At 43.3% G+C, this 15085-nt stretch overlaps 1 protein-coding gene across 1 annotated transcript in view; it reads left to right on the top strand.

The window, feature by feature from the left end:
- The window catches only part of LOC124272759 (protocadherin Fat 3-like), a 79225-nt gene that overhangs the window by 12136 nt on the left and 52004 nt on the right, over positions 1-15085 (top strand). Inside the window, exons 4-8 of the mRNA XM_046707961.1 lie at positions 7074-7239; positions 8623-8787; positions 12592-12717; positions 13453-13578; positions 14372-14545. Coding sequence (XP_046563917.1) covers positions 7074-7239; positions 8623-8787; positions 12592-12717; positions 13453-13578; positions 14372-14545 — 757 coding nt within the window. The remainder of the gene's footprint in view (positions 1-7073; positions 7240-8622; positions 8788-12591; positions 12718-13452; positions 13579-14371; positions 14546-15085) is intronic.

The raw sequence follows: 15085 nt of genomic DNA, 5'->3' as shown, positions 1-15085 counted from the left end.
ACTGACATTCGCACTACGTGCAATGTCTCATTATGCTAGAGGTCGTCTTTGAGCACAAATCCTCCTGTCAGTTCCCCTCCCATAATGCCTCTCGCGGAAGGCGAAACTGGGTCGAGTGACAGGTGAGTGTTATGGCGTCTGTTCAATTTTTTTCCATGATACGATCGCTATATTTTGTGTGTGCTTGGACAGAATTCCCTCCTCCCTGGCCTCCGGTCTTTGGGAGTCTGTGTTTATGCATAATATGTACCCCAAGGACGATCTCTCTGAAAAAATTTTCCAAACCTGCAGAGGTTTTTCAATTCTTTGAAGAGTCGTCCTTAGGGTAGGGACCCACCCACCTCCCGCAATTCTGTTCACTGATGAGAATTCAGCAGAAGGAATGATGATACGGGTCTAGGAGCCTACCAGTTGGTGCGCATGCGCTAAGGGAGGTAACTCCGTGAGGTAGGGTCCGTATAATAAATAAAGAGTTTATTTATTGTACAATCTTTTATTCAAAAACATTGATACAACTGTCACAGGACATTTTACAGCCGGAAAATGCATAATATGTACCCAAGGACGACTCTCTTCAAAGAATTGAAAACCTCTGCAGGTTTGGGAAAGTTTCACTATTTACGCCAACTTGAGGCCAAGCCACACACCCTACTATTTCACTATTTACGCCAACTTGATCAAAGCCACACACCCTACTGTTTCACTATTTACAGCAATTTCATCCAAGCCACACACCCTACTCTTTCACTATTTACAGCCAACTTGATCCAAGCCACACACCCTACTGTTTCACTATTTACGCCAACTTGATCCAAGCCACACACCCTACTGTTTCACTATTTACGCCAACTTGATCCAAGCCACACACCCTACTGTTTCACTATTTACGCCTACTTGACCCAAGCCACGCACCCTACTGTTTCACTATTTACGCCAACTTGATCCAAGCCACACGCCCTTCTGTTTCACTATTTACGCCTACTTGATCCAAGCCATGCACCCTTCTGTTTCACTTTTCACGCCAACTTGATCCAAGCCACACACTGTTTCACTTTTTACGCCTACTTGATCCAAGCCCGACACCCTACTGTTTCGCTATTCACGCCTACTTGGTCCAAGCCACACACCCTACTGTTCACTATTCACTCCAACTTGATCTAAACCGCAGGTCCTACTGTTTCGCTATGCACGCCAACTTGGTCCAAGCTGCACACAGCGGCACATAAAGCCGATGGTCAGCAGAACGCCTTCACTTGAACATCAGAGCCTTTTGCCGATTAGCTTGGATGACATTCATTTCTGTGCGTCAAGAAGTCTTTGTCCTGAACCATGAACATGGAAATTGACATTTTGCTTGTGTCCAACATCCGTGGCTGGCTTTTGAATACAGCGGAAAGGGGTTTAGACTTGCTATACAAGTGGGTCTTCAGACAAGTACATGTGTGATAAACTGATACAATTCTATCACGGAGCCCCACCCCGTGGGCATTACTTCAGCCATAGACCATGTGGGTATTCACATCATGATTAATAAATATAGACAAAAAATATTGCAAAATAGAATCAACTGGAGATCGGTGGCGTCTATTATTGGTGTCATTTTTGTTACTTTTGTTTCAAATCAAGGATTTCTTCTTTTTGTTTATTCGTCTTTTTTAAGGTATAAAACCATCAAATATCATAGAAATATAAATCATGCATTTGTATGCAGAGTTTGGCGGTATCTCACATTGACAAGCATATTATAACAAATGACATTGTAGGAAAGAGGGTCGGTTGTACGTTAATATCTATCAAACAATTGATGGCAATCAGACCAGAATCTAACATATTTGGTAAAATTACAAGACGAGATGGCATGCGTTCTCTCGATATTATAAACTTTACTTATTTCCTTTTCTGATCATATCGAAACCTGGTGTACAAGTATATAATCGTATTTCAAAAAGAGTAAATTTGACAACTGTTATCAGAATATTAAGGTCATTGTTCCTATTTTCAGGAATCAAATATGAATTTCATCTTATTGATATCCAATGTGATATCTGTTTTGGTTCTTATCCAATTTGAAAATTGATTAAAGATCAAAGGGTGTGTTATCAGAGTTATCATTGTTGTCTATACCACCTGCATGGTTTGTTTGATGTGTTACCTGTGTCATCTGTGTTGTCTATACCACCTGCATGGTTTGTTTGATGTGTTACCTGTGTCATCTGTGTTGTCTATACCACCTGCATGGTTTGTTTGATGTGTTACCTGTGTCATCTGTGTTGTCTATACCACCTGCATTGTTTGTTTGATGTGTTACCTATGTCATCTGTGTTGTCTATACCACCTGCATGGTTTGTTTGATGTGTTACCTGTGTCATCTGTGTTGTCTATACCACCTGCATGGTTTGTTTGATGTGTTACCTGTGTCGTGTGTGTTGTTTATGCCACCTGCCTGGCTTGTTTGATTTGTTACCTGTGGTACCTGTGTTCCTCCATGGCACCTGCCTGGTTTGTTTGATGTGTTACCTGTGTCGTGTGTGTGTTGTCTATGCCATCCTGCCTGATTTGTTTGATGTGTTACCTGTGTCATCTGTGTTGTCTATACTACCTGCATGGTTTGCTTGATGTGTTACCTGTGTCGTGTGTGTTGTTTATGCCACCTGCCTGGTTTGTTTGATTTGTTACCTGTGGTACCTGTGTTCTCTATATGGCACCTGCCTGGTTTGTTTGATGTGTTACATGTGTCGTGTGTGTTGTCTATGCCATCTGCCTGATTTGTTTGATGTGTTACCTGTGTTACCTGTGTTATTTATACCACATGCCTGTTTTTATGTGTTACCTGTGTTGTCTCTACCACTTGCATGGTTTGTTTGATGTGTTAGTTCTATACTACCTGGCACCTGTGTTGTATATACTACTACCGCGTCGTTTGCATTGATGTGCTACCTGTGTCATTTGTGTTGTTTATACCACCTGCCGTGTTTTGTTTGATGTGTTACCTGTGTCATCTGTGTTGTGTATACTACCTGCATGGTTTGTGTGATGTGTTATCTGTGTTAAATGTGTGTGTTACCTTTGCAACCTGTATTGCAGCTGTATTTTTGTTTGTTATATGTGGTTACCTGTGTAATCTGGTTACCTGTGTTAATGTGTGTTAAATGTGTATCTGGTTACCTGTGTTATGTGTGTTATGAAAGTGTATCTGGTTCCCTGTGTTATGTGTGTTAACTGTTTGATTGGTTACCTGTGTCATGTGTGTTAACTGTGTATCACCTGGTTACCTGTGTTATGTGTGTTATGTGTGTTAACTGTGTTGTCTGGTTACCTGTGTTATGTGTTTGTTGTGTGTTTGGTTACCTGTGTTATGTGTGTTAACTATGTATCCACCTGTGTTATGTGTTTGTGTGTGTTATGTGTGTTAACTGTGTATCTGGTTACCTGTGTTATGTATACCACCTGTGTGTTAACTGTGTATCTGGTTACCTGTGTTATGTGTGTTGTCTTGTACCAACTGTGTATGGTTTACTTGTTTTTACCTGTGTCTGGTTACCTGTGTTATTTCTTATCAACCGTGTTTCTGGTTACCTGTGTTATGTGTGCTATGCTGTGTATTGATGTGTTACCTGTGTTGTGTATGTGTGTTGTTGTTAACTGTGTATCTGTGTTACCTGTGTTATCTGTGTTAACTGTGTATCTGGTTACCTGTGTTATTGTGTTAACTGTGTATCTGGTTTACCTGTGTTATGTGTGTTAACTGTGTATCTGGTTACCTGTGTTATGTGTTGTTATACCACTGTGTATCTGGTTACATGTGTTATGTTAAATATGTTACCTGTGTGTCATTATGTTTCTGTGTATCTGGTTACCTGTGTTATGTGTGTTAACTGTGTATCTGGTTACCTGTGTTATGTGTGCTAACTGTTACCTGTGTTAACTGTGTATCTGGTTACCTGTGTTATGTGTGTTAACTGTGTATCTGGTTACCTGTGTATGTGTTTTTAACTGTGTATCTGGTTACCTGTGTTATGTGTGTTAACTGTGTATCTGGTTACCTGTGTTATGTGTGTTAACTGTGTATCTGGTTACCTGTGTTATGTGTGTTAACTGTGTATCTGGTTACCTGTGTTGTGTGTTAACTGTGTATCTGGTTACCTGTGTTATGTGTGTTAACTGTGTCTGGTTACCTGTGTTATGTGTGTTAACTGTGTATTACTGTGTTATGTGTTATCTGGTGTGTTATGTGTGTTAACTGTGTATCTGGTTACCTGTGTTATTTGTGTTAACTGTGTATCCTGTGTTATTTGCTTTAACTGTGTTTACCTGTGTTATGTGTGTTAACTGTGTATCTGGTTACCTGTGTTATGTGTGTTAACTGTGTATCTGGTTACCTGTGTTATGTGTGTTAACTGTGTCTGGTTACCTGTGTTATGTGTGTTAACTGTGTATCTGGTTACCTGTGTTATGTGTGTTAACTGTGTATCTGGTTACCTGTGTTATGTGTGTTAACTGTGTATCTGGTTACCTGTGTTATGTGTGTTATGTGTCTATATGTGTTATGTGTGTTAACCGTGGGTCTGGTTACCTGTGTTATTTGTGTTAACACCCATAATCAGGTTACCTGTGTTATACACTAACTTAATCTGGTTAAATAACACAGGTAATGTGTGATACACAGTTAACACCTAATGTGTATCTGGTTACCTGTGTTAGATTGTTAACTTATACAATGTATCCTGGTTACCTTACCTGTGTTATGTGTATTAACTGTGTGTCTGGTTACCTGTGTGTTACACAGTGTTAACTAGTTATGTACTGGTTAACGTGTTATGTGTGTTAACTAATGTCTAATGTTACCTGTGTTATGTGTGTTAACTGTGTACTGTTACCTGTGTGTTATGTGTGTCTGTTAAGTTATTGTGTGTTAACCTGTGTCTGGTTACCTGTGTTATTTGTTTTAACTGTGTATCTGGTTACCTGTGTTATGTGTGTTATTTGTGTTAACTGTGTATCTGGTTACCTGTGTTATGCGTTTTAACTGTGTATCTGGTTACCTGTGTTATGTAAGTTACGTGTGTATCTGGTTACCTGTGTTATGTGTGTTAACTGTATCCGGTTGTTGCTGTATGTATTTCACCAATGTTACTACCGACACAAGGCGAGACTACCTGACACAGTGAAGACTTCAACTGAGAGCGTGTCACCGTCCTGTTCTGTCCGCTACCGGAGTTATACGTGTGTTGAACTCTGCCTTTATCAGTGTGTTAAAGCATGGCATGTTCCTTCATTTCCAACTGAACCATCACCTCGAGACTGTCCCGAGAGCACTAGTTATTGCCAGAAAGACCTACACCCTGGTCACCGTCACTCATTCACCTATTCACTGGAGTCGTTAAGTTATTCTCTGACGGTTTTCAAGACACAGGTTTCAATGCTTATTGCTGTCATGAGTAAAGGGATTTAATATTCCTTTCATGATCAATAAAAGAGAATTTTGTTAATGACAGTTGTTTGTGAAATATGGTTACTCGACCGATCTATGTGGACAAACATGTCGCATTGTTTGATGAAAGAAAGTGCAGTAATAAAGAGACTAAGCAGTCTTCTCTCAGGGGGATGAATGGGAACTTTAATCTGGTGAAGCCGTAAGCAAAGGTAGCACAGGTATTGGTATGCAGGTGACGTACAGTGTTCCTCTGGCATAACACACACCGTATACAAAACACTGCTATACAGAGCTTTGCTGCACAAAGGTAGACTTTGTCAGTGAGATTCAAGGTTTGCAATATACGACATGTCAAAGGTGGTTTGTACTTATCAATACAGATCGTTTATCACAGTAATATACGTAGTTACATGACTCGTCATTCAAATCCCCGGTAATCTGTGGATCGGTCAGTTGTGTTTTAAACGCGACGAGCTGCCAAGTCACAGGGTTTGTCGAGATTCCTGAAGGTTTACTGGCATAGTTTTTCCAAAAACGTATCCGTGATGGCGGGGGAAGGGCATCACTTATCGCTTCTGGTGCTCCTGCTTGGATACATAGGTGTCAGCCAACCATATGTAAGTATAAAGGTGGGGGTTGGTGTGGATACAGGTAGGGGTTGATGTGGGTTCAGGTAGGGGATAGTGTGGGTACAGTAGGGGGTAGTATAGGTACAGGTAGGGGTTGATGTGGGTACAGGTAGGGGGTTGATGTGGGTACAGGTAGGGGGAAGTGTGTGGGTACAGGTAGGGGGCGGTGTGGGTACAGGTAGGGGCTGATGTGTGGGTACAGGTAGGGGGTTGATGTGGGTACAGGTAGGGGGTAGTGTGGGCACATTTAGGGGGGTAGTGTGGGTACAAGTAGGGGCTGATGTGGGTACAGGTAGGGGTTGATGTGGGTACAGGTAGAGGGATAGTGTGGGGTACAGGTAGGGGGTAGTGTGGGTACATTTAGGGGATAGTGTCAGGTAGGGGGTTGATGTGTGGGTACAGGTAGGGGGTAGTGTGGGTACAGGTAGGGGTTGATGTCGAGTACAGGTAGGGGGTAGTGTGGGTACAGGTATGGGCTGATGTGGGTACAGGTAGGGGGTAGTGTGGGTACAGGTAGGGGGTTGATGTCGGTACAGGTATGGGGTGAGTGTGGGTACAGGTATGGGCTGATGTGGGTACAGGTAGGGGTTGATGTCAGTACATTTAGGGGGATAGTGTGGATACAGGTAGGGGGTAGTGTGTGGGTGCAGGTAGGGAGTAGTGTGGGTACAGGTATGGGGTGAGTATGGGTACAGGTAGGAGGTAGCGTGGGTACAGGTAGGGGCCGTGTGAATACAGGTAGGTATTGATGTGGGCACAGGTGGGGGGGTTGATGAGGATACAGGTAGGGGTAGTGTGGGTACAGGTAGTGTGTGGTACAGGTGGGGGTTGGTGTGGGTACAGGTAGGGGGTGGTGGGGTACAGGTAGGGGTTGATGTGGGTACAGGTAGGGGGGCTGGTGTCCAGAGTGGTATTTATGAGTACAGGGTGTTACGTGCAGATGTCCTCAGCAAAAGCACGACTGTAAATGAGGTAAAGCCCCTAAACCAACTGTGGTACCTCTACTGCAGATCACAGTGACTGAGAAGTTTGGACAAACACAGATCGCACGCAGCAACACCCAGCTTGAACAGAAACTGTACGAGATCAAGGTGGACACCAACGAGACAAGTTACTTGTGTACAGAAACAACATCAGAACCAAACTTCAGCATCAAGAAGATCGCCCCAGACATCAGTAGGTGGACGATTACTTCATGTATAACACGCAGTAACTATTGTTATGAACAATTCATAATATCAGGTTATTGATTACTATTACTTCATGTATAACTTACAACACGCAGTAACTATTATGAACAATTCATAATATCAGGTTATTGATTACTATTACTTCATGTATAACTTACAACACGCAGTAACTATTGTTATGTACAATTCATAATATCAGGTTATTACTACTACTTCATGATTACTACTACTTCATGTATAACTTACAACACGCAGTAACTATTGTTATGTACAATTCATTAATATCAGGTTATTGATTACTATTACTTCATGTATAACTTACAACACGCAGTAACTATTATGTACAATTCATAATATCAGGTTATTGATTACTATTACTTCATGTATAACTTACAACACGCAGTAACTATTGTTATGTACAATTCATAATATCAGGTTATTGATTACTACTACTTCATGTATAACTTACAACACGCAGTAACTATTGTTATGTACAATTCATAATATCAGGTTATTGATTACTATTACTTCATGTATAACTTACAACACGCAGTAACTATTATTATGAACAATTCATAATATCAGGTTATTGATTACTATTACTTCATGTACAACTTACAACACGCAGTAACTATTGTTATGTACAATTCATAATATCAGGTTATTGATTTCAATGACAGTATGTAAAAACATGATGTCTTCTTACACCTTATGTCACACAGGATGAAAATTCAAAAGGCGCTTTTCGGTATTCGAACTGTGTGTCCGTGATGCCCGACAACCAAACCACCTTACTAACCTCACATTATGCGAAGCATCAAGGCTTTACAGCAGCTGTGTCCATGTTATTAACCTTACATTATACGAAGCATCCAGGCTTTACATCATCTGTGTCCATGTTATTAACCTCACATTATACGAAGCATCCAGGCTTTACATCAGCTGTGGCCATGGTATCAACCTTACATTATACGAAGCATCAGGCTTTACATCAGCTGTGTCCATGTTATTAACCTCACATTATACGAAGCATCCAGGCTTTACATCAGCTGTGTCCATGTTATTAACCTCACATTATACGAAGCATCCAGGCTTTACATCAGCTGTGGCCATGGTATCAACCTTACATTATACGAAGCATCAAGGCTTTACATCAGCTGTGTCCATGTTATTAACCTCACATTATACGAAGCATCCAGGCTTTACATCATCTGTGTCCATGTTATTAACCCTAACGTTATGGGAAGCCTCCAAGTAGTGTACCCACGTTATCAATATCTAACGTCTTTGTAATCACTTAATGAGTACATAAAAAATCCACATTCTAAACTACATACGTTTGAAAACATGAAGTGTATTTTCATTACAGACTTCTGGGTTTACTTCGAACCCTCGGTTGGTCCTCCACAGATATTGGCTCCCGAGTACACCATAAACGGCTCTTGCGTTATCCCTGGACCAAACTCAGACTCCTTCTCCGTCAAGGTGTTCGTCCTCAACAACCAACCCCCAGTTGTGCACCCCGGGACACTAGGTAAATAGGTGGCCTTCACATTGGAATGTTGTTCACGACATAAAGTTCCACTCGTACAGTCACCAAGCACCTTTGCGAATTTATAACACCTCATGTCTCGTATATGATTTCTTGACCTTGATATTGACTCGACCTTGCTGTTTTTGCGTTTACCATGTTGCTCTGTTAACCTTGTTGGGTTAACCTACTTGTTCGGTTAACCTACTTGTTGGGTTAACCTCATTGTTGGGTTAACCTCATTGTTGGGTTAACCTCATTGTTGGGTTAACCTACTTGTTTTAACCAACTTGTTTTAACCTACTTGTTGGGTTAACCTCATTGTTGGGTTAGGTTAACCTCATTGTTGGGTTAGGTTAACCTCATTGTTGGGTTAACCTACTTGTTGGGTTAACCTACTTGTTGGGTTAACCTACTTGTTGGGTCAACCTACTTGTTGGGTCAACCTACTTGTTGGGTTAACCTCATTGTTGGGTCAACCTCATTGTTGGGTCAACCTACTTGTTGGGTCAACCTACTTGTTGGGTCAACCTACTTGTTGGGTCAACCTACTTGTTGACTTAAACTGGTTGTAGGGTCAACCGTTTTGTTGAGGGGCAGTGGGGTAGCCTAGAGGTTAAAGCGTTCGATCGTCACGCCCAAGACCAGGGTTCGATTCCCCAAATGTGTACAATGTGTGAAGTCCATTTCTGGTGTCCCCTATCGTGATATTGCTGGAATATTGCCAAAAGCGGCGTAAAACTCACTCACTCACACGGTTTTTGTTGAGGTGAACTTGATAAGTTAAGTTCATCTGATGCTAAACTTTCGCCGAGTTAACCTTGTCGCTGAGATGACCGTTTGCTGAGTTAACCTTGCTGTTGATTTAACTTCGTTACTATGTTAACCTTGTCGCTGAGTTAAACTTGCTGCTGAGTTAAACCTGCTGCTGAGTTGACCTTGCTGCTGAGTTGACCTTGCTGCTGAGTTGACCTTGCTGCTGAGTTGACCTTGCTGCTGAGTTGACCTTGCTGCTGAGTTGACCTTGCTGCTGAGTTGACCTTGCTGCTGAGTTGACCTTGCTGCTGAGTTGACCTTGCTGCTGCTGCTTGACCTTGCTGCTGAGTTGACCTTGCTGCAGGGTGACCTTGCTGCTGAGTTGACCTTGCTGCTGAGTTGACCTTGCTGCTGAGTTGACCTTGCTGCTGCTGTTGACCTTGCTGCTGAGTTGACCTTGCTGCTGAGTTGACCTTGCTGCTGAGTTGACCTTGCTGCTGAGTTGACCTTGCTGCTGAGTTGACCTTGCTGCTGAGTTGACCTTGCTGCTGCAGAGTTGACCTTGCTGCTGAGTTGACCTTGCTGCCTGCTGCAGTTGACCTTGCTGCTGCTCACCTTGCTGCTGAGTTGACCTTGCTGCTGAGTTGACCTTGCTGCTGAGTTGACCTTGCTGCTGAGTTGACCTTGCTGCTGAGTTGACCTTGCTGCTGAGTTGACCTTGCTGCTGAGTTGACCTTTGCTGCTGAGTTGACCTTGCTGCTGAGTTGACCTTGCTGCTGAGTTGACCTTGCTGCTGAGTTGACCTTGCTGCTGAGTTGACCTTGCTGCTGAGTTGACCTTGCTGCTGAGTTGACCTTGCTGCTGAGTTGACCTTGCTGCTGAGTTGACCTTGCTGCCGAGTTGACCTTGCTGCTGCTGACCTTGCTGCTGGGTTGACCTTGCTGCTGAGTTGACCTTGCTGCTGAGTTGACCTTTGCTGCTGAGTTGACCTTGCTGCTGAGTTGACCTTGCTGCTGAGTTGACCTTGCTGCTGAGTTGACCTTGCTGCTGAGTTGACCTTGCTGCTGAGTTGACCTTGCTGCTGAGTTGACCTTGCTGCTGAGTTGACCTTGCTGCTGAGTTGACCTTGCTGCTGAGTTGACCTTGCTGCTGAGTTGACCTTGCTGCTGAGTTGACCTTGCTGCTGAGTTGACCTTGCTGCTGAGTTGACCTTGCTGCTGAGTTGACCTTGCTGCTGAGTTGACCTTGTTGCTGAGTTGACCTTGCTGCTGAGTTGACCTTGCTGCTGAGTTGACCTTGCTGCTGAGTTGACCTTGCTGCTGAGTTGACCTTGCTGCTGAGTTGACCTTGCTGCTGAGTTGACCTTGTTACCGAGTTGACCTTTTGCCGAGTTAACCTTGCTGCTGAGTTAACCTTGTTACTGCCGAGTTGACCGTTTGCCGAGTTAACCTTGTTACAGAGTTAACCTTGTTACTGAGATGACCGTTTGTCGAGTTAACCTTGTTACAGAGTTGTTCGTTTGCCGAGTTAACCTTGTTACAGAGTTAACCTTGTTACTGAGTTAACCTTGTTACAGAGTTAACCTTGTTACAGAGTTAACCTTGTTACTGAGTTAACCTTGTTGCTGAGTTAACCTTGTTACTGAGTTGACCTTTGTGAGTTGACCTTGTTACTGTTGCCTGCCGCGTTAACATTGTCGCTGAGTTGACCGTTTGCCGAGTTAATCTTGTCGCTGAGTTGACCGTTTGTCGAGTTAACCTTGTTGCTGAGTTGTTCGTTTGCCGAGTTAACCTTTTTGCTGAGTTAACCTTGTTACTGAGATGACCGTTTGCCAAGTTAACCTTCTTGCTGAGTTAACCTTGTCACAGAGGGAACCTTGTTACTGAGTTAACCTTCTTACTGAGTTGACCGTTTGCTAAGTTAACCTTGTTACAGAGTTAACCTTGTCGCTGAGTTGACCGTTTGCCGAGTTAACCTTGTTGCTGAGTTATCCATGTCACAGAGGGAACCTTGTTACTGAGGTAACCTTGTTACTGAGGTAACCTTGTTACTGATTTGACCGTTTGCTGAGTTAACCTCGTTGCTGAGTTAACCTAGTTACTGAGTTAACCTTGATACAGAGTTAACCTCATCGCTGAGTTGACCGTTTGCCGAGTTGATCTTGTTGCTGAGTTAACCTTGTTACAGAGTTGACCGTTTGCCGAGTTAACATTGTTGCTGAGTTAACCTTGTCGCTGAGGTAACCTTGCTACAGAGTTGCCTTGTCGCTGAGTTAACCTTGCTGCCGAGTTAACCTTGCTACTGAGTTAACCTTGCTTGCCGAGTTAATCTTTAATCTTGTTGCTAAGTCAACCTTGTTGCTGAGTTAACCTTGTTACTGAGTTGACCGTTTGCCGAGTTAACCTTGTCGCTGAGTTGACCGTTTGCCGAGTTAACCTTGTTGCTGAGTTGTCCGTGTTGCCGAGTTAACCTTGTCGCTGAGTTGACCGTTTGCCGAGTTAACCTTGTCAGAGCTGAGTTGACCGTTTGCCGAGTTAACCTTGTTGCTGAGTTGACCGTTTGCCGAGTTAACCTTGTTGCTGAGTTAACCTTGTTACAGAGTTAACCTTGTTACTGAGTTGACCGTTTGCCGAGTTAACCTTGTTGCTGAGTTATCCATGTTGCTGAGGTAACCTTGTTACTGATTTGACCGTTTGTCGTGTTAATCTTGTTGCTAAGTTAACCTTGATATTGAGTTAACCTTGTACCTAATTTTACCGTTTGCCGAGTTAACCTTGTTGCTGAGTTAACTTTGTTACTGGGTTAACCTTGTCGCTGAGATGACCTTTTGCTGAATTATTCTTGCAGTAAATTGCCCTTGTTGTTCAGCTGAATTAACTTCGTTGTTGAGAAACCTCCTCAGGTTACCCTTGTTGAAACCTTGATGGTGGGTTAACTTTGTGTTGTAGAATTAACTTCGTCGTTGTTGAGTTAAACTCCTTGTAGAGGTAACGTTTCTGTTGGGCATTGGAAATGTCTGGCAATTATTTGATAAAATATTGTATGTTACAGTGACGATAATGGTACCGGTTGCTACAACCATTGGTCAGATTATAGGGACTGTGAATGCCACGGACAATGACGGGGATCTGCTCACCTTTAATGTCAGTATGCCAGCGGACGGCTTCAACATGGACGGTGAGTAGTAAATAAATTTCAAATAAAATAATGCATTTTATAAAAGACCGCATAACATCAAGTGCAGGATCTTTCACAAATGGTTTCAGGAGCTTCATTTATCTACGTGTTTGCTGATATTTCATATTTACAATATAACATAACATATTTAATTAAAGTTGCTCTGTACATGGTCCCCACTGATGTGTAGTTGGCCAGGGAAAAGGTTCCAGGTGGATTGTGAGTAGACTGTAGACAAAGGTCCCCACTGATGTATAGTTGGCCAGGGAAAGGGTTCCAGGTGGATTGTGAGTAGACTGGTTCCAGGTGGATTGTGGGAAAGGGTTCCAGATTGTGAGTAGACTGTAGACAAAGGTCCCCACGTCTATGTAGTTGGCCAGGGAAAGGGTTCCAGGTGGATTGTGAGTAGACTGTAGACAGGGGTCCCCACTGATGTATAGTTGGCCAGGGAAAGGGTTCCAGGTGGATTGTGAGTAGCCTGTAGACAGGGGTCCCCACTGATGTATAGTTGGCCAAAGGGGGGTTCCATATAGTAGCCTGTAGACAGGGGTCCCCACTGATGTGGCCAGTGGAAAGGGTTCCAGGTATTGTGAGTAGCCTGTAGACATTCATATATTCAAATTCAATACTGGACGAACTTCAGCTATATTGGCATTAAATGTATGTACTTTCTTTGAGTTATATACTACATGTCACAGTTTTATTTATTTAAATTGTTGACTAACTTTGTTTCAGTTGGTGGACAAATAAGTACCACTAAAAATATGGCTGAGTTGGACGCCATATCAGCTGTGATCAGTGCCAGTGTGAGCGACACGGCGAGTCACACCACAATGTTCCAAGTCAGGATTACACTGGATAGTACGTGTTACCATTCCTTCATATGTCTCATGGTGTAATTCATTGTTTATCAATGATTGTATTGTACCGTTTGTGTTACGATCCGTTGAGGACAGAGCTGTATAATGTATTGAGACTGTATGGAAGACTAATCTGGTAGTTAGAGAACATCTGAATTAACCCGGCATGATACTTCCAACGGGTATCCATACAATGTATAAAGGGGCAGGTACTTGCCTTTATCACATTACATAGGGATCAGTAGTTGCGAGAAGACCACTGTTCACCCTGGGTTCCGGAAGCTTGTCGACTGTTGCTAGATCCATCTCATCACTGTCCCTGTTGCTGCAATCTCTTCCTCTATTCCATATTGCCTTGTGTTAGAACTGTCACTCAATTTGACACTGTCACTGTAATTCCTTTGCAGTGGGGGCAGTGGGGTTGAGTAATGGTTAAAGCGTTTGAAGCCCATTTGGGATGTCCCCCGCCTCGATATTGCTTGAATAGTGCTGAAAAAGAGGCGTAAAACCATACTCACTCACTCACTCCTTTGCAGTGATCTGCATCAACCGTTGCCATAACAGTTCTGTTTTTTGTTGGTTTTAGATTAAATTTTTCGTGTTTCAAGGTGGAAACCGACACTGTCCCATCTGTCTGACGCTCTCCCATTTACCCGTTCTTTCTAACCATAACGACCTATTTAAAACCCACACTCCTCATAGATTTGGGAACCCACCGTGGAGTGCCCATTCCTCTTTTTACCGCCAACTCCACCTACAACATTCACATGCTAAATTATTTACTCTTAACGTAGAGCTGAACACGAAGCCGGTGGACAACACGATTCCTACCACCAGGAACGTACAGGAAGATGCTACAAGCGGGGTGATCCACACCTTCGACGTCAAGGACACCACCTTGTTCGATAGCCTCAGCATGTCTCTCAGCGTCAGCCCCTCTTCCGGTGCAAGCAAGTTTAAGATTGAAAGTAAGGGAAGTAACGCCAAGGTCATCCTGACCAAGGACATCACCTGTGGCTGGGTAGGGGTGGGGATGGAAATTGGGGCTGGGTAGGGGTGGGGATGGAAACTGGGGTGGGGTAGGGGTGGGGATGGAAACTGGGGTGGGGTAGGGGTAGGGGTGGGGATGGAAACTGGAGTAGGGGTAGGGGTAGGGGTGGGGATGGAAATTGGGGTAGGGGTAGGGGTAGGGGTAGGGGTAGGGGTAGGGGTGTGTGGGTGTGGGTGGGTTCGGTTCACTAGTTTTTCTTGGCATTGCACCCGTGCCGTATGTAAGTTAACAACCCAGACCTGTTATTCTCGAACCGCGTTAAGTCTCATATTCGGATATGGAAAGAATTCGTCGGGTGTATATTTACACAGGTTTCGGTGACGCAGTTCCATATGAATGTTAGCTATCTACTTTGCGTCTGAACACAATCTTCGTAAGGAAATGTCAGGAATGATTCAGAGTCAGGTGGTTTGTCCACTTGATCTGTCTGTTGTATTCTGCAGTTTTGTATTTTAAG

This window comes from Haliotis rubra, unplaced genomic scaffold (genome assembly GCF_003918875.1).
Source record: "Haliotis rubra isolate DU_JTF1 unplaced genomic scaffold, ASM391887v1 Scf1723, whole genome shotgun sequence".
Taxonomy (NCBI): Eukaryota; Metazoa; Mollusca; class Gastropoda; order Lepetellida; family Haliotidae; genus Haliotis; species Haliotis rubra.
Note: the sequence above shows the minus strand (reverse complement) of the source record. Positions and strands in the feature narration are given on the sequence as shown.